Here is a 24,261-nt window from a genome sequence, read left to right as displayed (position 1 = left end):
CAATTTGTCATGAGTACGCTGATACCCCATATGTGGGGGGGAACCACCGTTTGAGCACATGGCAGAGCTCGGAAGGGAAGGAGCATCATTTGGAATGCAGATTAGATACCTAAACAGTAGAAACCCCCCACAAGTGACCCCATATTGGAAACTAGACCCCCTAAGGAACTTATCTAGATGTGTTGTGAGAACTTTGAACCCCCAAGTGTTTCACTACAGTTTATAACACAGAGCCATGAAAATAAATTAAAAAAAATTTTCCCCCCAAAATTATTTTTTAGCTCTCAGTTTTGTATGTTCCCAAGGGTAATAGGAGAAATTGGACACCAAAAGTTGTTGTCCAATTTGTCCTGAGTACGCTGATACCCCATATGTGGGGAGGAACCACCGTTTGGGCACATGGGAGGGCTCGGAAGAGAAGGAGCGCCATTTGGAATGCAGACTTAGATGGAATGGTCTGCAGGCATCACATTGTGTTTCCAGAGCCTCTAATGTACCTAAACAGTAGAAACCTCCCACAAGTGACCCCATATTTGAAACTAGACCCCCCAAGGAACTTATCTAGATGTGTTGTGAGAACTTTGAACCCCCAAGTGTTTCACTACAGTTTATAATGCAGAGTCGTGAAAATAAAATATCTTTTTTTTCTCACAAAAATTATTTTTTAGCCCCCAGTTTTGTATTTTCCCAAGGGTAACAGGAGAAATTGGACCCCAAAAGTTGTTGTCCAATTTGTCCTGAGTACGCTGATACTCCATATGTTGGGGTAAAGCCTTGTTTGGGCACACGGGAGAGCTCGGAAGGGAAGGAGCACTGTTTTACTTTTTCAACACAGAATTGGCTGGAATTGAGATCGGACGCCATGTCGCATTTGGAGAGCCCCTGATGTGCCTAAACAGTGGAAACCCCCCAATTATAACTGAAACCCTAATCCAAACACACCCCTAACCCTAATCTCAACCATAACCCTAACCACACCCCTAACCCTAATCCCGACCGTAAATGTAATCCATACCCTAACCCTAACTGTAGCCTTAACCCTAACCCTAGCCCTAACCCTAACCCTAGCCCTAACCCTAATGGGAAAATGGAAATAAATACATTTTTTTAATTTTGTAATTTTTCCCTAACTAAGGGGGTGATGAAGGGGGTTTGATTTACTTTTATAGCGGGTTATTTAGCGGATTTTTATGGTTGGCAGCCGTCACACACTGAAAGACGCTTTTTATTGCAAAAAATATTTTTTGCGTTACCACATTTTAAGAGCTATAATTTTTCCATATTTGAGTCCACAGAGTCATGTGAGGTCTTGTTTTTTGCGGGACGAGTTGACGTTTTTATTGGTAACATTTTCGGGCACGTGACATTTTTTGATCACTTTATTATTTTTATTTTATTTTTGTGAGGCAGAATGACCAAAAACCAGCTATTGATGAATTTCTTTTGGGGGAGGCGTTTATACCATTCCGCGTTTGGTAAAATTGATAAAGCAGTTTTATTCTTCGGGTCAGTACGATTACAGCGATACCTCATTTATATCATTTTTTTATGTTTTGGCGCTTTTATACGATAAAAACTATTTTATAGAAAACAATAATTATTTTTGCATCGCTTTATTCTGAGGACTATAACTTTTTATTTTTTGCTGATGATGCTGTATGGCAGCTCGTTTTTTGCAGGACAAGATGATGTTTTCAGCGGTACCATGGTTATTTATAACCGTCTTTTTGATCACGTGTTATTCCACTTTTTGTTTGGCGGTATGACAATAAAGCATTGTTTTTTGCCTCTTTTTTTTTTTTTACGGTGTTCACTGAGGGGGTTAACTAGTGATATAGTTTTATAGGTGAGATCGTTACGGATGCGGCGATACTAAATATGTGTACTTTTATTGTTTTTTTATTTAGATAAAGAAATGTATTTATAGGAACAATATATTTTTTTGGGGGGGGGATTTTTTGGGAATTTTTTTTTACACATTAGAATATTTTTTTTTTTACACTATAACATTGCTCCGGGGGGGCATCATGTTATAGTGTAAGATCGCTGATCTGACACTTTGCTGTGCACTGTGTCAGATCAGCGATCTGACGTGCATTTTTCCTATGCTTCCCGGCGCCTGCTCTGAGCAGGCGCAGTGAAGCCACCTCCCTGCAGGACCCGGATGCCGTGGCCATCTTGGATCCGGGTCTGTAAGGAGGAGTAGGAGGTAAGAGACCCTCGCAGCAACGCGATCACATCACGTTGCTGCGGGGGTCTCAGGGAAGCCCACAGGGCGCCCCCTCCCTGTGCGATGCTTCCCTATACCGCCGACACACCGTGATCATGTTTGATTGTGGTGTGCCAGGGGTTAATGTGCCGGGGGCGGTCCGTGACCGCTCATGGCACATAGTGCCGGATGTCAGCTGCGATAGACAGCTGACACCCAGCCGCGATCGGCTGCGCTCCCCCGTGAGCGCAGCCGATCGCTATGACGTACTATCCCGTCGAGGGTCAGATAGGCCCAGGTCAGCTCGACGGGATAGTACGTCTAAGGTCAGAAAGGGGTTAATAAACATCTACCAATACTTTTGAGAATGAGACATTAGCACGCTTTTTGAATAAACGCTGCAATGTTGTAGCAAAAAAGGCACCTTCAATAGGTAATTCTCTTTCTCCAACTTATTTTACTGACCCATGAATTTAAAAAAAGCACTTGGCTGCAGCAAAATGGATACTTTAAATGTGGCTCACAGAGATGTCGCATGTGCTCATTTACATTATGCAGTTCTGTTTTCTATGATTCTGATCATTCAAATGAGTAAAATTAAGCAGTATATTAATTGTGACTCAGAGAAAGTGGTATTAAAAATAAATTGCACCATATGTGATAAATTTTAGGCCGGCGTCACACTAGCGAGTTTTACGGACGTATGAGCTCATAAAATACGTCCGTAAAACACGCATTACACACGGCCCAATGATTCTCTATGCCCCAGCTTCTATCAGCCGTATTTTACTGATCCGTATTATACGGCTTTCTACGGCCGTAGAAAATCGCAGCATGCTGAGTTTGTCACCGTATTGCGCAAAAAATACGCCAATGAAAGTCTATGGGGGCGAGAAAAATACGGATTACACATGGACCAGCAGTGTGACTTGCGAGAAATACGCAGCGTTGTTAGAGAGAAAAGCCGGCAATTCAGTGCGGTGTACAGTAAAATCACGCTGACAGCTTACAGTAGAATAGGTAGAATAAATGTGTACACATAGAATAGGTATATACTGTATATATATATATATATATATATATATATATATATATATATATATATGTCATTGAGACACATATATGTACTTATATGTATATATAATAATATTTCATACAGCGCTAGATAGCTTTAAAGCCGATAATTCAATTGCCGGTTTTCCTATCTCCTTCTCAAACCCGACATGATATGAGACATGGTTTACATACAGTAAACCTTCTCATATCCCCATTTTTTTGCATATTCCACACTACCAATGTTAGTAGTGTGTATGGGCAAAATATGGGCGCTCTAGCTATTAAATTAAAGGGTTAAATGGTGGAAAAAATTGGCGTGGGCTCCCGCGCAATTTTCTCTGCCAGAGTAGTAAAGCCAGTGACTGAGGGCAGATATTAATAGCCTGGAGAGGGTCCATGGATATTAACTTCCTCCCCCCCCCCGGCTAAAAACATCTGCCCCCAGCCACCCCAGAAAAGGCACATCCGGAAGATGCGCCTATTCTGGCACTTGGCCACTCTCTTCCCATTCCCGTGTAGCAGTGGGATATGGGGTAATGAAGGGTTAATGTCACCTTGCTATTGTAAGGTGACATTAAGCCAGATTAATAATGGAGAGGCGTCAATTATGACACCTATCCATTATTAATCCAATTGTATGAAATGGTTCAAAAACACACACACCACACACATTATTACAAAGTCTTTTAATGAAATAAAGACACAGGTTGTTGTAATATTTTATTAGACTCTTAATCCACCTGAAGACCCTCGCTCTGTAACAAAGGAAAAATAAAAAAACAACAATATCTCATACCTTCCGATGATCTGTCACGTCGCACGATGTAAATCCATCTGAAGGGGTTAAATTATTTTACAGGCAGAAGCTCTGCTATAATGCAGCTGTGCTCCTGCCTGTAAAACCCCAGCAAATGAATGGAAAGTAGGTCAATGACCTGTAGTTACCTTCATTTGCGGTGATGCGCCCTCTGCTGGTTGTCCTCATATGACCTCGAGCCTGGGAAAATATTCTGAAAAGTTCCCACGCTCACTATTGACTGTTTTCATACACCTGCTGCTTAATGAATGTATTTATTGATATCATTATGTCATGTGACTTGTTCCAACTGTTTTCATTGGTACGTCTATAGTATTTTAGTAAAATTCTTTTGATTATGTACCTAATCTGCAAAGGCGTAGCTAGGGTTTTGGTTCAGGGGGGCGAAGCTTCTGAGTGGGCCCCTAACCAGGTAACCTTGATTATAGCTGGGTGATTCGCCCTAATAGCGCGGTCATCTGCTGAGGTTCTCCTCCACTATTACTGAAGATAATCTCTATACAAAGACCAACATGGATATTACCTCCATATGGTCAGTGGTAGATACCAGCCCTACAGAACATATAAGAGATCACAGCACAGTTACAGATAATGTCTTACCGCTGACGTTCTTTATGATGGAATCGTTCACTTTTCCCATCTGGCCCAGACCGACATGACAGCTTCTCCAGCCTGGACTCATCCTACTGATACCCCAATACTGAGCCCCTGCTGCCGTATGTGTCCCTATTACTACACCTGATACCCCAATACTGAGCCGCTGCAGCTGTATGTGTCCCTATTACTGCACCTGACACCCCAATACTGAGCCGCTGCTGCCGTATGTGTCCCTATTACGGCACCTGATACCCCAATACTGAGCCGCTGCTGCCGTATGTGTCCCTATTACTGCACCTGATACCCCAATACTGAGCCGTTGCTGCCATATGTGTAGCTATTACTGCCCCTGATACCCCAAAACTGAGCCACTGCTGCCGTATGTGTCCCTATTACTGCACCTGATACCCCAATACTGAGCCGCTGCTGCTGTATGTGTAGCTATTACTGCCCCTAATACCCCAATACTGAGCCGCTGCTGCTGTATGCTGCTGTATGTGTCCCTATTACTACCCCTGATACCCCAATACTGAGCCGCTGCTGCCGTATGTGTCCCTATTACTGCACTTGATACCCCAATACTGAGCCGCTGCTGCCGTATGTGTCCCTATTACTGCCCCTGATACCCCAATACTGAGCCACTGCTGCCGTATGTGTAGCTATTACTGCCCTTGATACCCCAATACTGAGCCGTTGCTGCTGTATGTGTCCCTATTACTGCACCTGATACCCCAATACTGAGCCGTTGATGCCGTATGTGTCCCTATTACTGCCCCTGATACCCCAATACTGAGCCACTGCTGCCGTATGTGTAGCTATTACTGCCCCTGATACCCCAATACTGAGCCGCTGCTGTATGTGTCACTATTACTGCACCTGCTGTGTGGTTCTGTGTACCCTCTAAATTCTAAAGCACCCCTCTATATTGTAGTAATGCTGGGCACAAGTGCCCTAGACTACAGTGCCCATATTTTGTCCCCTAGAGCAGGGGTCCCCAACTCCAGTCCTCAAGGCCCACCAACAGGTCATGTTTTCAGGATTTCCTTAGTATTGCCCAGGTGATAATTGCACTACCTGTGCAAAACAAAGGAAAACCTGAAAACATGATCTGTTGGTGGGCCTTGAGGACTGGAGTTGGGGATCACTGCCCTAGAGAGTAATATTGCCATGTGTGCTCCTTTGACAGTCACAATAACCTGAGTTCCCCTATAACAATAAGTGCCCACTTTACATTTAATAATGTCCCAAGTCTCCCCCCTGTACAGCTCCCCTATACACAGTATGATGGCCTCTTATACACAGTATAATGCCCCCTCACTGTATAGTACCACCCACACAGTATACTAACCCCTTAGTAGCCTCCAAACATGGCTCCAACACTGTAATCCCCACGCTATATGCCCCTCTAGATAGCCTCTTTATAGTATAACTAGATTGTGGCCCGATTCTAACGCATCGGGTATTCTAGAATATGCATGTCCCCGTAGTATATGGACAATGATGATTCCAGAATTTGTGGCAGATTGTGCCCGTCGCTGATTGGTCGAGGCAACCTATATGACATCATCGTCGCCATGGCAACCATTATGACATCTACGTCGATACTGTGCCCGTCGCTGAATCAGAAACGTGGGATTTCTACGTCCTTTATGACATCATCGTCACTGTGCCCATCGCTGATTGGTCGAGGCCTGGCGGCCTCGACCAATCAGAGACGCGGGATGTCTACGTCCTTTATGACATCATCGTCACTGTGCCCATCGCTGATTGGTCGAGGCCTGGCGGCCTCGACCAATCAGAGACGCGGGATGTCTACGTCCTTTATGACATCATCGTCGCTGTGCCCGTCGCTGATTGATCACCACAATCAGAAACGCGGGACAATCTATATATATAATTGTCTAAGGGTTTTTCCGTCTGTCTGTCCTGGAAATCCCGCGTCTCAGCGACGGGCACAGCATGGCGATGATGATGTCATAAAGGTTGCCTCGACCAATCAGCGACAGGCACAGTCTGCCGCGAATTCGCCTCGACCAATCAGCGACGGGCACAGTATCGACGTAGATGTCATAATGGTTGCCATGGCGACGATGATGTCATAAAGGTTGCCTCGACCAATCAGCGACGGGCACAGTCTGCTGCGAATTCTGGAATCATCATTGTCCATATACTACGGGGACATGCATATTCTAGAATACCCGATGCGTTAGAATCGGGCCACAATCTAGTCTATATATATAATTGTCTAAGGGTTTTTCTGTCTGTCTGTCCAGGAAATCCCGCGTCCCCGATTGGTCGAGGCTGCCAGGCCTCGACCAATCAGAGACGGGCACAGCGATGATGATGTCATAATGGTTGCCATGGCGACAATGATGTCATAAAGGTTGCCTCGACCAATCAGCGATGGGCACAGCGACGATGATGTCATAATGGTTGCCATGGCGACGATGATGTCATAAAGGTTGCCTCGACCAATCAGCAACGGGCACAGCGACGATGATGTCATAATGGTTGCCATGGCGACGATGATGTCATAAAGGTTGCCTCGACCAATCAGCGACGGGCACAGTCTGCCGTGAATTCTGGAATCATCATTGGCCATATACTACGGGGACATTCATATTCTAGAATACCCGATGCGTTAGAATCGGGCAACAATTGGGCCACCAGGCCTCGACCAATCAGCGACGGGCACAGCATCGACGTAGAAATCCCGCACCTCTGATTGGTCGAGGCCGCCAGGCCTCGACCAATCAGCGATGGGCACAGCGACGATGATGTCATAATGGTTGCCATGGCGACGATGATGTCATAAAGGTTGCCTCGACCAATCAGCGAAGGGCACAGTCTGCCGCGAATTCTGGAATCATCATTGTCCATATACTACGGGGACATGCATAATCTAGAATACCCGATGCGTTAGAATCGGGCCACAATCTAGTATATATATAATTGTCTAAGGGTTTTTCTGTCTGTCTGTACTGGAAATCCCGCGTCTCTGATTGGTCGAGGCTGCCAGGCCTCGACCAATCAGCAAAGGGCACAGTGACGATGATGTCATAAAGGACGTAGACATCCCGCGTCTCTGATTTGTCGAGGCTGCCAGGCCTCGACCAATCAGCAACGGGCACAGCGACGATGATGTCATAAAGGATGTAGAAATCCCACATTTCTGATTCAGCGACGGGCACAGTAACGACGTAGATGTCATAATGGTTGCCATGGCGACGATGATGTCATAAAGGTTGCCTCGACCAATCAGCGACGGGCACAGTCTGCCGCAAATTCTGGAATCATCATTGTCCATATACTACGGGGACATGCATATTCTAGAATACCCGATGCGTTAGAATCGGGCCACAGTCTAGTCTATAGATATAATTGTCTAAGGGTTTTTCTGTCTGTCTGTCTGTCTGTCCTGGAAATCCCGCGTCTCTGATTGGTTGAGGCCACCAGGCCTCGACCAATCAGCGACGGGCACAGTATCGACGTAGAAATCCCACGTCTCTGATTGGTCGAGGCCTCGACCAATCAGCAACGGGCACAGCGACGATGATGTCATAATGGTTGCCATGGCGACGATGTCATAAAGGTTGCCTCGACCAATCAGCAACGGGCACAGCGACGATGATGTCATAAAGGACGTAGAAATCCCGCGTTTCTGATTCAGCGACGGGCACAGTATCGACATAGATGTCATAATGGTTGCCATGGCGACGATGATGTCATACAGGTTGCCTCGACCAATCAGCGACGGGCACAGTATGCCGCGAATTCTGGAATCATCATTGTCCATATACTACGGGGACATGCATATTCTAAAATACCCGATGCGTTAGAATCGGGCCACAATCTAGTTATATATATAGATGTACCAGATAGTCCTCAATATAGTATAATGTCCCAGATAGTCCTCAATATAGTATAATGTACCAGATAGTCCTCAATATAGTATAATGCACTCCCCATAGGCCTACTGTATATTGTATAATGCACTCCCCATAGGCAGACACTGTAATTTAAGGCAGCACCCCATAGGCAGACCCTTAAGTATAAGGTAGCACCCCGCAGGCAGACCCTGTAGTATAAAGCAGCACCCCTATAGGCAGACCCTGTAGTATAAGGTAGCACCCCTATAGGCAGACCCTGTACTATAAGGCAGCACCCCCATAGGCAGACCCTGTACTATAAGGCAGCACCCCCATAGGCAGACCCTGTACTATAAGGCAGCACCCCCATAGGCAGACCCTGTACTATAAGGCAGCACCCCCATAGGCAGACCTGGTACTATAAGGCAGCATCCCCATATGCAGACCCTGTACTATAAGGCAGCACCCCCATAGGCCGACCCTGTAGAATAAGACAGCACCCCCCATAGGCAGACCCTGTAGTATAAGTCAGACCCCCCATAGGCAGACCCTGTAGTATTAGGCAGACCCTGTAGCATTAGGCAGACCCCCCATACGCAGACCCTGTAGTATATGGCAGACCCCCCCACAGGCAGACCCTGTAGTATTAGGCAGACCCCCATAGGCAGACTCCGCCATAGGCAGATCCTGCATTAAAAGGCAGCACCCCTTAAAAAAAAATACTCACCTCTCTTTTTCCTGGTTCTTGCGCTGCCCTGAGCTCCAGCTTGTCTCCTGACAGCGCTCACCGGGCAGTGACGTCATCGCGCCCTCTGTCAGCGTTATTGATGTCAGACGCTGACAGGGGGATGATAGGGGAAAGAGCACAGTGCTCCTTCCCTCGTCATTGCGGTCAGCTGTATCGGCTAAATGCCGATACAGCTGACCCTGCGATGACAGGTGGGGGGCCTACTGCTGGCACTGGGGCATAAGCCCGATATAAGCAGAGATTTTCAACCCATTTTTGGGGGCTGAAAGTCCCCCTCTCGGCTTATGCTCGAGTCATACCCGGGGGTCGGCAGGGGAGGGGGGCGGTGGCTGTCTAGTTATACTTACCTGCTCCTGGTGCGGTCCCTGCACGTCCCTGCTTCTTCCAGCGCTGCAGATTCTTCCTGTACTGAGCGGTCACATGGCACTGCTAATTACAGTAATGAATATGTGGCTCCACCTCCCATAGAGGTGGAGTCGCATATTCATTACTGTAATGATCGGTAACTGTGACCGCTGTGAGGCAGTGACCGGTGTCATATGCGAGGGTCGCTATGTGTCCCCCAGGATGTGCTTGGAAGCATATTAGATCCGCTGGAGTGCCCTGTGCTCACAGCAGGTTGCCTGTGAGACACAGGGAAGAATAAAAGTAAGTGTGAACTGGGTCAAGTTATTTGTCCCAGAATTTATTCAGGAAAACCTGGTATGGGCTTTTATTTTTGAAACGGACTGCAGGATGGTAGTGGGGCCGGTCCGTTTCCTCCAGCCCAGATCTTATAGTGGCCCATGGCCATAGAATCTGGAGGATAGAAAAAAAACCCCAGCAAGAGAATTTGGGTGTGTCAGTCTGGTCTGGGAGTCAGACCTAGGAGGAGGCTTGTGCAGAGCTCCTTCCGTGTGGAGAAACACGGGCCAGGCAGAGCCTGAAAAGCCAGACACCCCAGCGTACATGGGGGTGTAATACGCTCACGGCAGCGGACTGTGGACTGTTGTTATTTTTTCCCGGCTGCATACCGAAGGACTTATTTGCTTTATGTCCCTGTTTGTGAGTATGCTATGAAATAAACAAGACTTTGTTTGAACTTTAAATGGGTCACTGCCTATTCACTGCACAGCCAGGACATCGCTACATCACACCGCTCAATACAGGAAGAAGATGCAGCGGTGGAAGAAGCAGGGACGTGCAGGGACCGCGCCAGGAGCAGGTAAGTATACGGGGAGGGAAGCGCTGCGCGATATTTACCTGCTCCTCGTTCCGGTGCGGCTCCGTCTCCAGCGTCCTCTGGCAGTGATGCTCAGGTCAGAGGGCGCAGTGACTTAGTCAGTGCGCGCTCTCTTCTGAGCATCAGTGCTGGAGACGGAGCCGCACAAGGAGCAGGCAAATATTTAAAGCGCCGGCGTCCTGAGTGAAGAAAGGTGAGTATGTGATTTTTTTATTTTTTTTTTTTATTGCAGCAGCAGCATTATATATGGCACAGCTTTATATGGAACATCTATGGGGCCATAATGAACAATGCAGAGCAATATATATGGGGCACTGCTTTATATGGAGCATTTATGGGGCCATAATGAACGGTGCAGAGCATTATATATGGTGCACAGCTTTATATGGAGCATCTATGGCGCCATAATGAACGGTGCAGAGCATTATATATGGGGTACAGCTTTATATGGAGTATCTATGGGGCCATAATGAATGGTGCAGAGCATTATATGTGGCACAGCTTTATATGGGGCCATAATGAACGGTGCAGAGCATTATATGTGGCACAGCTTTATATGGGGGCATAATGAACGGTGCAGAGCATTATATGTGGCACAGCTTTATATGGGGCCATAATGAACGGTGCAGAGCATTATATGTGGCGCAGCTTTATATGGGGCCATAATGAACGGTGCAGAGCATTATATGTGGCACAGCTTTATATGGGGGCATAATGAACGGTGCAGAGCATTATATGTGGGGCACAGCTTTATATGGAGCATCTATGGGGCAATAATGAACGGTATGGAGCATCTATTTTTATTTTTGAAACTCACCGGTAGCTGCTGCATTTCCTACCCTAGGCTTATACTCGAGTCAATAAGTTTTCCCAGTTGTTTGTGGCAAAATTAGGGGGTCGGCTTATACTCGGGTCAGCTTATACTCGAGTATATACAGTACTTAATTTTCTGGAACAATTTCAAGGGTGTCTACACTTTTGGCTATGACTGTATATACTCAGATATATTTAAAAATAATCTCTATGAGAATGCTTCTTTAAAGCGAACCTGTCAGCAGAATTTTGCTAAGTAATCTACACCAAGTTCCATATTATTATGCAACTTATATTTTTCTCAGATTTTCCTAAATGGTCGGTGCAAATGACAGTCAGTCTAAGGGCTTCTTCTCACTTGCGAGAAATACGTCAGAGTCTCGCAGGTTAAAACCCTTCTCTGGTGCCGGGACTCCAGAGCGAAGCGTGCAGCCGCATAGCACTACATGGAGCTGCACGCTCCGCTCTGGAGTGCCGGCGCCAGAGAAGGGTTTTAACCTGCGAGACTCGGACGTATTTCTCGCAAGTGAGAAGGAGCCCTAATAAAAGTCATCACCCGTTAGAGTATACATCGAATTTTATTGAAGAAACCTCCCAATGATACCAGTATAATCTCCAAACTGAATAAAACCTCACAATGCACTGTTCCAAATTATTAGGCACAGTAGAATTTCTAAACATTTGATATGTTTTAAAGAACTGAAAATGCTCATTTGTGGAATTCGCAGCATTAGGAGGTCACATTCACTGAACAAAAAAGCTATTTAACTCCAAAACATCCTAACAGGCCAAGTTACATGTTAACATAGGAACCCTTCTTTGACATCATCTTCACAATTCTTGCATCCATTGAACTTCTGAGTTTTTGTAGAGTTTCTGCTTGTATTTCTTCGCATGAAGTCAGAATAGCCTCCCAGAGCTGCTGTTTTGATGTGAACTGCCTCCCACCCTCATAGATCTTTTGCTTGATGATACTTCAAAGGTTCTCTATAGGGTTGAGGTCAGGGGAAGTTGGAGGCCACACCATGAGTTTATCTCCTTTTATGCCCATAGCAGCTAATAATTCAGAGGTATTCTTTGCAGTATGACATGGTGCATTGTCATGCATGAAGATGATTTTGCTCCTGAAGGAACATTTCTGCTTTTTTATACCATGGAAGAAAGTTGTCAGTCCGAAACTCTATATACTTTGCAGAGGTAATTTTCTCACCTTCAGGAACCTTAAAGGGTCATACCAGCTGTTTCCCCATGATTCCGGCCCAAAACATGACTCCTCCACCTCCTTGCTGATGTCGCAGCCTTGTTGGGACATGGTGGCCATCCATCAACCATCCACTACTCCATTCATCTGGACCATGAAGGGTTGCTCGACACTCATCAATAAACAAGACTGTTTGAAAATTAGTCTTCATGTATGTCTGGGCCCACTGCAACCATTTCTGCTTGTGAACACTGTTTAGGGGTCACTGAATAGTAGGTTTATGCACCACAGCAAGCCTTTGAAGGATCCTGTATCTTGAGGGAGTCCAGAGGCACCAGCAGCTTCAAATAACTCTTTGCTGCTTTGTAATGGTATTTTGGCAGGTGCTCTCTTAATCCAATGAATTTGTCTGGAAGAAACCTTCCTCATTATGCCTTTATCTGCATGAACTCTGTCTGTGCTCTGTTTCAGTCATAAATCTATTCACAGTATGATGATCACTCTTAAGTTTTCATGAAATATCTAATGTTTTCATACCTTATCCAAGGCATTGCACTATTTAATGCTTTTCAGCAGCGGAAAGATCCTTTTTATTTCCCATATTGCTTGAAACCTGCGGCCTGCTTAATAATGTGGAACATCATTTTTAAGAAAGTATTCATTTAATTAGAATCACCTGGGAAAACTAATTATCACATGTTTAAGATTGATTTCAGTGATCCATTGAGCCCTGAGACACAATTCCATCCACGAGTTTATTTGAAAAACAAAACAATTAAATCTTTGACACTTAAATCCAATTTGCATAATAATTTCAAACACAGTGTACAGGCATTGTCAGGTTGCCACTTTTGTACTGATTACAATGATAAGCGGGCGGCCTGTGGGCAGGTCTCTCCTTGGTTTCTCTCACCTAGAGCAGGAAGATAAGACTCTATTTACAGTCCCGCTCTGGAGCACAAGCATCTCATTAATGGAAAACTTCTAACACTGATTACACAAGAACCACAAGATGGATTTCTTCACCCCAAGTATCATTTTAATCAGTATAACAGCAGCAACATGACAGTATCTGTAGTTTACTTAGCAAAATTCTGCTGACCAGTGCACTTTAAGTTAAAAAAAAGAATGTTAAAAACCTGTATGTTAATGAATCATTAATAGAGGGAAAAAAATACAAATACAAAAATCACATTTACATATGTGAAACTACATATTATGTTCAAAGTTTATACATTTGCAGTAAAAAAATTATGCTTGTTTATTTAATTTAGATGTTATCATTTTTTGCACACATTTCAGTATCGAAAATGTTTTGTTTTCTTTTAGCTGCACCTTGTAGCGTTGAACTCTCCTTTTGCTGGTGACGCTCGGGCCGATTTACAATGCTTTCAGCAAGCTCGTGCAGTTGGCCTAACATCTACCTTCCGTGCTTTTCTCTCATCACATCTGCAAGATCTTCACAGTATAGTGAGAAGAACAGATAGGTTTAACCTACCTATTGTCAATCTGAAGGTAAGACTGTAAGGGGGGAATCTGTCGGACAACTAGTTCCATGCCTCTAAACATCTTACATAAGGGTCCCTGGTAGTGTGCATGCGGTTGCAGTTTTGTTACGGACACCTTCAGGATACATTTTTGTGCAATTTGTGTGGTGCTGGACCCCTTTTAACTTCATGATGAAGAAAACAGATGGCTTTGCAAAAATAAAGTCTTGTTTACTGAGGTTTAAAACATATATACAAAGGTTAACCGGAACAATGCTTGACTTTCTCTTCTGCACAATACAGAGGCACATTTGTAGTGGTTATGGAAAACGGCACAATACTTGTGAAGAATGTTACATATACACAACGGGGTATGCTGGCGGCCTCTATCTTCACAGTACAGGGCCACATGAGTCAATGTGTTATTGCTCCCTAACTGCACTCTGTGAATGGTGTAAGGGATCTCTCACTGGCTACTACCTTACAGTCATACCCTAGCCTGGCTGCTCCCATAATTCTTTCACTAAGACCTCCAAGTCTGGCTATAACTAAGACTTGCTATAAATCTTCTTGCATAGGTGCCCCAACTTGCCTGCTATGAGCAAAACTGCCACCACTGTGCATTGCTCCCTTGAAGGTCTGCTTCTTCACACACATCCAATTATGACAGAACTCTGAGGGTGTCCTCTCTTTCTCTCCAACTCTCTCCACTAAGTTTAAAAAGCAATAAGTAACCAATAGCGCCCACCTACTCCTCCCCAACTATTAGCTGCCTCACCCCTGACTAACAGGATACTGTAGCCAACTTAAGAGTAAAGCACACAATAAAATACAATTCACACACAATATAACAACAGAGGTCTTCAGAAGAGGTGTTAGTCATCTTCTCCACTTTTACAAGAAGAATGTCTTTATGTCTTCACTGTTATACTAAATGCATATAATGATGTAACAAGGGCGACCAGGGTGGTAGTCCTGGCTGGGTTCACGCACAAAACACCGTCCACAGACACCCCAGCCCCTTGTACATGCAATACAGGGCTGTCACAGCCTTTTCCCCAGGAGTTACCTTCTCTTCTTTTGTCATCGTAGTCCAGGCAAATAAGGGTCTGGAAGGCAGCTGCACTCCAACAGGGAAAATAACTTTTATTGAACATGAATGAAAGGTGGACAAAAAGACAACTTTAACACTGGCTTCCTGCTCTCTCCCTGACTCTGGCAGCGGCCGTACCCACAACAACTGCAGCAGCTGAAGTTTGCAGTAGTCCACTCGCTGGAATCTGGGCACCGGAGAACCCTTCAGTGAAGGCCCTGTCCCAAGTCCTGGGAGCCTGTGTTGTAATCCTTCAGTCCATATGAATCTTTGATCCGGGGCAATAGATCTCTCCCATCCTTGAGTCTGGCAGTGCCCTTTCAGTAGCACACGTCTGCCCTGGCCAACGTATCCGGGCTCACTGACTAGGGACAGCAGCTTTCTCCTCTCTAGAAGCCGCTGACCCAGCCCACAAAATTAACTAGCTCCTTTCCCTAAGCTAACATACATTTAGCAAACATGGTGAAACATTATCAGACATTACAAACACAGCACATACATTCCACAGTACGGAAACAACAAGACATTAATAAACAGGCCCATAATATATGTACACAAGAGTGCACGGGGGGTCACACAGAATGAGGAGAGGGCGCAACACAGGGAACCTGCCAACCCCTTACAATGACATCAAGGGTTTATTCATAAAGCTGTCGAAACTACATTTCCCACAATTCACTGTAGCCAATCTAATTATCAGTGTAGTAACTCCATAGTAGACAGTGTGCTGTTGGGTGCTGTTCATGTCAGGGCTGTGCTCCCTATCACACCTCAAGCACAGCCTGAATGGTTCAACTACCCAATGTATGTGATATCAATAGTGATAAGATATACATGGGCAATAGTGATGAGGGAGAATGCTCAAGTGCTAATAGAGCATCCTCAGCATGCTATAATACTATGTTCTAGTCGTAATCACTGCATATCTGACAGCTGTTTGATAATCGCAACACATTCAAGGATTGCCTAACAAACAGGCAATCCCAGCATGTGTTGCGGCTGTCGAACAAACATGAGACATGCAGCCACAGTTACTGAAACATAGTATTAGAGCAGGCCGAAGATGCTCTATTGGCACTTGAACATGCTCGGATAACATGTCCTCTCTTCTCTCTAACTGCACCTTACCATCTAAGATGAAAGTCATGAAATAATGGACTTTTCATTCAAGCTGCCATGGTGAGTGACGCATTCTTTTTTCTGAATTATTTATATCTATATGTTGATATATGCTGAGCACCTCCAAATTGGACATATATGCTGATAAGGGCTCTATAATCTGGCTCAACGCAACTAAATATATACAGTACAGACCAAAGGTTTGGACACACCTTCTCATTTAAAGATTTTTTTGTATTTTCATGACTATGAAAATTGTAAATTCACACTGAAGGCATCAAAACTATGAATTAACACATGTGGAATTATATACTTAACAAAGTACTTAAATGTGGAATTATATACTTAAAAAGTGTGAAACAGCTGAAAATATGTCTTATATTCTAGGTTCTTTAAAGTAGCCACCTTTTGCTTTGATGACTGCTTTGCACACTCTTGGCATTCTCTTGATGAGCTTCAAGAGGTAGTCACCGGAAATGGTTTTCACTTCACAGGTGTGCCCTGTCAGGTTTAATAAGTGGGATTTCTTGCCTTATAAATGGGGTTGGGACCATCAGTTATGTTGAGCAGAAGTCTGGTGGATGCACAGTCCTACTGAATAGACTGTTAGAATTTGTATTATGGCAAGAAAAAAGCAGCTAAGTAAAGAAAAACGAGTGGCCATCATTACTTTAAGAAATGAAGGTCAGTCATTTCGAAAAATTGTGAAAACTTTGAAAATGTCCCCAAGTACAGTTGCAAAAACCATCAAGCGCTGCAAAGAAACTGGCTCACATGAGGACCGCCCCAGGAAAGGAAGACCAAGAGTCACCTCTGCTTCCGAAAATAAGTTTATCCGAGTCACCAGCCTCAGAAATCGCAGGTTAACAGCAGCTCAGATTAGAGACCAGGTCAATGCCACACAGAGTTCTAGCAGCAGACACATCTCTACAACAACTGCTAAGAGGAGGCTTTGTGCAGCAGGCCTTCATGGTAAAATAGCTGCTCCAAGAAACCACTGCTAAGGACAGGCAACAAGCAGAAGAGACATGTTTGGGCTAAAGAACACAAGGAATGGACATTAGACCAGTGGAAATCTGTGCTTTGGTCTGATGAGTCCAAATTTGAGATCTTTGGTTCCAACCACTGTGTCTTTGTGCAACGCAGAAAAGGTGAACGGATGAACGTTACATGCCTGGTTCCCACCGTGAAGCATGGAGGAAGAGGTGTGATGGTGTGGGGGTGCTTTGCTGGTGACACTGTTGGGGGATTTATTCAAAATTGAAGGCATACTGAACCAGCATGGCAACCACAGCATCTTGCAGTGGCATGCTTATCCATCCGGTTTGCGTTTAGTTGGACCATCATTTATTTTTCAACAGGACAATGACCCCAAACACACCTTCAGGCTGTGTAAGGGCTATTTGACCAAGAAGGAGAGTGATGGGGTGCTACGCCAGATGACATGGCCTCCACAGTCACCAGACCTGAACCCAATCGAGATAGTTTGGGGTGAGCTGGACCGCAGAGTGAAGGCAAAAGGGCCAACAAGTGCTAAGCATCTCTGGGAACTCCTTCAAGATTGTTGGAAGATATATATAGATTTTTGGTTGGTAATATATATATATATATATATATATATAGAGAGAGAGAGAGATACATACCGCTCAAAAAAGTTAGGGGAACACTAAAATCCCACATCCTAGATATCACTGAATGAAATATTTCAGTTGTGAATCTTTATTCTTTACATAGTGGAATGTGTTGAGAACAATAGAACCTAAAAATGTAAATCGCAACTAATATCCCACGGGGGTCTGGAGTTGGAATAATGCTCAAAATCAAATTGGAAAATGAAGTTACAGGCTGATCCAACTTCAGTGGAAATGCCTCAAGACAAGGAAATGATGATCAGTAGTTTGTGTGGCCTCCACGTGCCTGTATGACCTCCTTAGACACCTGGGCATGCTCCTTATGACCTGATGAGGCGGCGGATGGTCTCCTGAGGGATGGACTCCCAGACCTGGACCAAAGCATATCCAACTCCTGGACAGTCTGTGGTGCAATGTAATGTTGGTGGATGGTGCGAGACATGATGTCCCAGATGTGTTCAATTGGATTTAGGTCTGGGGAATGGGCGGGCCAGTCCATAGCTTCAGTGTCCTCATTTTGCAGGACCTGCTGACACACTCCAGCCACATGAGGTCTGGCATTGTCCTGCATTAGGAGGAACCCAGGGCCAACCGCACCAGCATATGGTCTCACAAGGGGTCTGAGGATCTCATCTCTGTATCTAATGGCAGTCAGGTTACCTCTGGCGAACACATGGAGAGCTGTACGGCCCTCCAAAGAAATGCCACCCCACACCATTACTGACCCACTGCCAAAACCGGTCATGCTGAAGGATGTTGCAGGCAGCAGATTACTCTCCACAGTGTCTTCCATATATCGTATATCACGTATATCACATGTGCTCGGTGGGAACCTGCTTTCATCTGTGAAGAGCACAGGATGCTGGTTGCGAATTTGCCAATCCTGGTGTTCTGTGGGAAATGCCAAGCATCCTGCACAGTGTTGGGCTGTGAGCACAACCCCCATCTGTGGACATCGGGCACTCAGACCATCCTCATGTAGTCGTTTTCTAACCGTTTGTGCAGACACATGCAAATTTGTGGCCTGCAGGAGGACATTTTGCAGGGCTCTGACAGTGCTCCTCTTGTTCCTTCTTGCACAAAAGCTAAGGTAGTGGTCCTGCTGCTGGGTTGTTGCCTCATACAGCCCCCTCCACGTCTCCTGGTGTACTGGCCTGTCTCGTGGTAACGCCTCCAGCCTCTGGACACTACGCTGACAGACACAGCAAACCACCTTGCCACAGCTCGCATGGATGTGCCATCCTGGATGAGTTGCACCACGTGAGCCACTTGTGTGGGTTGTAGAGTCCACCTCATGCTACCACGAGTGTGAAAGCACAACCAACATTCAAAAGTGACCAAAACATCAGCCATTGGTACTGAAATGTAATCTGTGGTCCCCACCTGCAGAGCCACTCCTTTATTGAGTGTGTCTTGATAATTGACAATAATTTCCATATGTCATCTATTCCATTTGCACAACAGCATGTAAAATTGATTGTAAGACAGTGTTGCTTCCTAAGTGGAAAGTTTGATTTCACAGAAATTTGATTTACTTGGAGTTATATTCTGTTTTTTAAGTGTTCCCTTTATTTTTTTGAGCAATGCTACCTGGAGGCATGCTCTGTCTGCAACAAACTGCCATTTATCCGTGACATCTTCATCACCAACAAGCTCTCTTTCCTCTGCATCAGTGAAACCTTGCTCACCCCCTCTGACTTAGCCTCTCCAGCTGCACTTTCCTATGGTGGATTCCACCTCTCTCACACCCCTTGCCCCAGCATCAAATGTGGAGGAAGAGTTGACTTGCTCCTGTCCGACACCTGCTCCTTTACTCCAATCCCGCCTCCACCCTCTGCTACTCTTCCCGTTTGAGGTGCACTCTGTCACCATGTATTCCCCCTCCAATCTCCAGCTGGCTGTCATCTACCGCCCCCCAGAACTAGCCATCTCCACCTTTCTCGGCCATTTCACCACCTGGCTACTTCATTTCCTCGCTGCTGACATCCCCACTATCATTATGGGTGACTTCAATATTCCCATTGATACTTCCACCTCAGCTGTCTCTAAACTTTTATCGGCCACAGCCTCTTTCGGCCTCACTCAATGGTCCTCTGTGACCACTCACAAAGATGACGACACACTGGATCTCATTTTCACCTGCCTCTGCTCCCTTACTAATCTCACTAACTCACCCTTCCCCCTGTCTGACCACAACCTACTGACATTCTCTTCCCCCTCCTCTCCTGGTGCACAACCCCCACTCCACTAACTCAATTTCTCACCTCAATTTACAATCACTCTCTGAGACTCTTCTTCCTCTTACTGACTTAGCTTCTCTTCATGACACAGATGGTGCTGCCACTTTTTATAACACCACAATAACAGCAACACTCGATTCGGCTGCCCCGCTCATAATAGCAAAACTCGTAAAATCAACAGGCAGCCCTTGCTGACCAGTCTGACCAAAGAACTGAGATGGGCTTCCAGGGTCGCTGAGCTGAGATGGAAGCGATCCCGCTCTGCCGACCACTTGATTGCATACAGGCAGTCCCTTGCCAGCTTCAAGTCCATGCTCACTACCGCAAAACAAACTTACTTCTCATCGCTCATATCCTCCCTGTCTCACAACCCTAAACAGCTTTTCAACACTTTCAATTTGCTACTCCGTCCCCCAGCATCTCCTCCCTCCCCTTTCATTTCTGCTGAAGACTTTGCCTCTTTCTTTAAACAGAAGTTTGATACGATCAGAGAAAGCTTTGGCCTGCAGCGCCCAGTGCCCCTCTTAGTTGCTCAACCCTGTTCCTCCAAAACCAGCTTCTCCATCATGACAGAAGATCAGCTCTCCACCCTCCCATCAAGATCACACCTCACCACTTGCACGCTTGACCCGCTTCTGTCCCACCTCATCCCTAACCTCGCCACGGTCTTCATCCCAACCCTAACACAAATCTTCAACTTCTCACTCACAACAGGTGTGTTCCCCTCATCCTTCAAACATGCCAAAATCACACCCATCCTCAAAAAGCCCTCCCTCGACCCATCCTCTGTGTCTATCTATCGCCCGATATCTCTTCTCCTTTATGCCTCAAAACTACTGGAACAGCATGTCCATCTTGAACTGTCCTCCCACCTCTCCTCCTGCTCCCTCTTTGACCGGTTACAACCTTGCTTCTGACTCCATCACTCAACTGAAACTGCCCTAATTGTCATCAATGACCTACTAACCGCCAAGAGCAAGCGACACTACTCTGTCCTCCTTCTCCTGGACCTGTCTTCTGCCTAGACCACTCCCTCCTGCTACAGATTCTCTCATCTCTTGGCATCACAGACTTGGCCCTATCCTGGATCTCGTCATATCTAACAAACCGAACATTCAGTGTCTCCCTCTCCCACACCACCTCCTCACCTCGCCCCTTGTCTGTTTGGTGTTCCTCAAGGCTCAGTTCTAGGACCCCTACTTTGATCCATCTACACCTTTGGCCTGCGACAGCTCATAGAATCCCATGGTTGCAGTATCATCTCTACGCCGATGACATACAGATCTACCTATCAGGACCTGACCTCACCTCCTTACTCACCAAAATCCCAGAATGTCTGTCTGCTTGGCCTTCTTTTCTGCTTGCTTTCTAAAACTGAACATGGACAAAACAAAATTCATCATCTTTCCCCCATCTCACTCTACCCCTCCACCAGACCTATCCATCAATGTCAATGGCTGCTCACTTTCCCCATTCCCGCATGCTCGGTGCCTCAGGGTGATCCTCGACTCTGCCCTCACTTTCAAGCCACCTATCCAAACCCTTGCCTCCTCCTGCCATCTCAAACTCAAAAATAGTTCCCGGATCCGTGCATTCCTTGACCCCAAAACCACAAAAACACTAGTGCACGCCCTTATCTCTCTCCCGCCTTGACTACTGCAACCTCCTACTCTCTGGCCTCCCCTCTAGCACTCTGGCCCCACTCCAATCCATCCTACACTATGCTGCCTGACTAATCTACCTGTCTCCCCATTATTCTCCAGCCTCTCCCCTATGTGAAGCCCGTCACTGGCTTCCTATCATCCAGAGAATCCAGTTCAAAACCCTTACTATGACATACAAAGCCATCCACAACCTGTCTCCTCCATACATCTGTGACATGGTCTCCAGGCCAGGTACTTACCTACACGCAGCTTTCGATCCTCTCAAGATCTCCTTCTCTACTCCCCTCTCATCTCTTCTTTCCACAACCACATCCAAGACTTCTCCCGTGCTTCCCCCATACTCTAGAACTCTCTACACCAACACATGAGACTCTCGCCTACCATAGAAACTCTTCCGAAAAGCCTACAGCCTGCACAACCAGTTCTACCCTCTCCTAGTGTATCCTCACCCATCCCCTGCAGACTGTGAGCCCCTGCGGGCAGGGTCCTCTCTCCTTCTGTACCTGTTAGTGCCTTGTTTTTTACTCATGTTTATTGTACTTGTCTATATTTGCCCCCTTTTCACATGAAAAGCACCATGGAATAAATGGCGCTATAAAAAATGTATATTAATAATAATAATAATCCTGGTTTATATATCCCCCCACCCTTTTATATATACCCTCATTCTGCTACTGTTCTTTAAAGTATAGAAAATAAATAAACCATTATATTCCCCAGGGGTGAACATAGAACTCATGGAACCCCATAGCAGAAGTATAATGCACTTCTCATAGTCCTCCATATAGTATAATGCACTCCTTCTAGTCCTTTATTTAGTGTAATGCACCACTCATAGTCCTTCCTATATTATAATGTACCTCTCATAGTCCTCCATATAGTATAATTGCACGCCTCACAGTCCTCCATATAGTATATTGCACTTCCTATAGTCCTCTAAATAATATAATGCACCCTCCATAATCCTCCATACAGTATAATGAACCCCCATAATCCTTCATGCCGTATAAGGCACAGCTCATATTTATCCATGTAGTATAATGCACAGCCCATGTAGGAACATGTAGTATAATACACAGCCCACAGTCCTCCATATAGTATAATGCACAGCCCAACCTGGTATATGTTCCCCATCCTGATATATGAACCCCACCCTGATATATGGCCCCCAACATGGTATATGGTCCCCATCCAGGCATATTGTCCTCCATCCTTGAACATGTCACCCCATCCTGGTACATTTCCTCCATCTCGGTATATGTTTCGACATCCTGGTTCATGTCCTCTATCCTGGTATATGTCACCCATTACTAGTACATGTTCTCCAGCCTAGTACATGGCCCCCATTCTGATACATGGCCCCCATCTTGTCATATGGCCCTCATCCTGGTACATGTAGCCCCATCCTCGTATATGTCTCTCATCATGGTATATGGCCCTCATCCTTGAATATGGCTCTCATCTTGTGCCTCTTCCTGGCATATGTCCCCCATTCTGGTATATGGCCCCCATCCTAGTATGTGCCCTGCTGTTATTATTCAATACACAGGAAAAAAGCAATAAATGCTCCTACTCACCTTCCCAGTTCTCCCACTTTGCGCAGCTGACTTCAGTGTTCGATGGCAGTGCATGATGTCACTGCCATGGTCATGCTGACGTCACCTGCTGGGCTCTGATTGACCAGCAGCGCATATTGTGGTTCACAGACCTTATGAGGTCTGTATGGTGCAATACACTTCCTCTGAATGTGTTTACAAGAACACTCATCCAGCTCGAGTAGGGGCTGGTGTCAGCAAATACTTTCTAAGCTCATAATTCCATTATAGTCCATTATAGGGTTGATCACATGTCCATATAGTTTTACAGACTGAGTAGGCCACACCAAATCACAGAGAGTCTCGGATGAATGCCACCAATGCAAGACTATGGGTCCGTGAAAAAATCAGACAGCACTGATTTTGATTGAAGCTTGAGAAATCTACATCAGTTGTTTTTTTGCATACTAGAAAAACTGATGAAATTCTGATTATAAACAATGACACACTGACCAAACTCTGATAAAAAAACACATGAAATTAAGACTGTAGTTTTGCGTATGAGTACAATCACGAATGTCTGAATAAGCCCTTAGGGGAATGCCAGGGGAATATTACTTCCCTAAATGCACTGTGGCATCTGTAAAGTTTGGTGGAGGAATGATAACACTATGTGGTTGTTTTTTGTTATATATATATATATATATATATATATATATATATATATATATATATATATATATATATATATATATATATATATGTAATCCAAGAGCAGCATGATGTGACGAAGATCCTGATTCCAACAATGCATCACTGACTGGGTTGCTTGTGTGGTTTTGATAAAATCTCTGCAGCAGATCTACCAATTTTCTAAATTCTGAGCGATGTATAACCCCACCTACACCTCCGATTGCCATAAAGCTGCTCATCAGTGGTGGAGGCATGGTTACACAGACC

At 45.3% G+C, this 24,261-nt stretch overlaps 1 protein-coding gene across 2 annotated transcripts in view; it reads left to right on the top strand.

Moving 5' to 3' along the window:
• Positions 1-24,261, top strand: part of COL15A1 (collagen type XV alpha 1 chain) — a 1,189,398-nt gene that overhangs the window by 1,143,570 nt on the left and 21,567 nt on the right. For both annotated transcript variants that reach the window (XM_069730463.1, XM_069730464.1), the window contains one exon: positions 13,862-14,047. In XM_069730463.1, the coding sequence (XP_069586564.1) occupies positions 13,862-14,047 (186 nt within the window). The remainder of the gene's footprint in view (positions 1-13,861; positions 14,048-24,261) is intronic.

The sequence above is a fragment of the Ranitomeya imitator genome, chromosome 6, assembly GCF_032444005.1.
Source record: "Ranitomeya imitator isolate aRanImi1 chromosome 6, aRanImi1.pri, whole genome shotgun sequence".
NCBI lineage: Eukaryota > Metazoa > Chordata > Amphibia > Anura > Dendrobatidae > Ranitomeya > Ranitomeya imitator.
The sequence above is the reverse complement of the archived record's forward strand: the minus strand, read 5'-3'. Positions and strand labels throughout refer to the sequence as shown.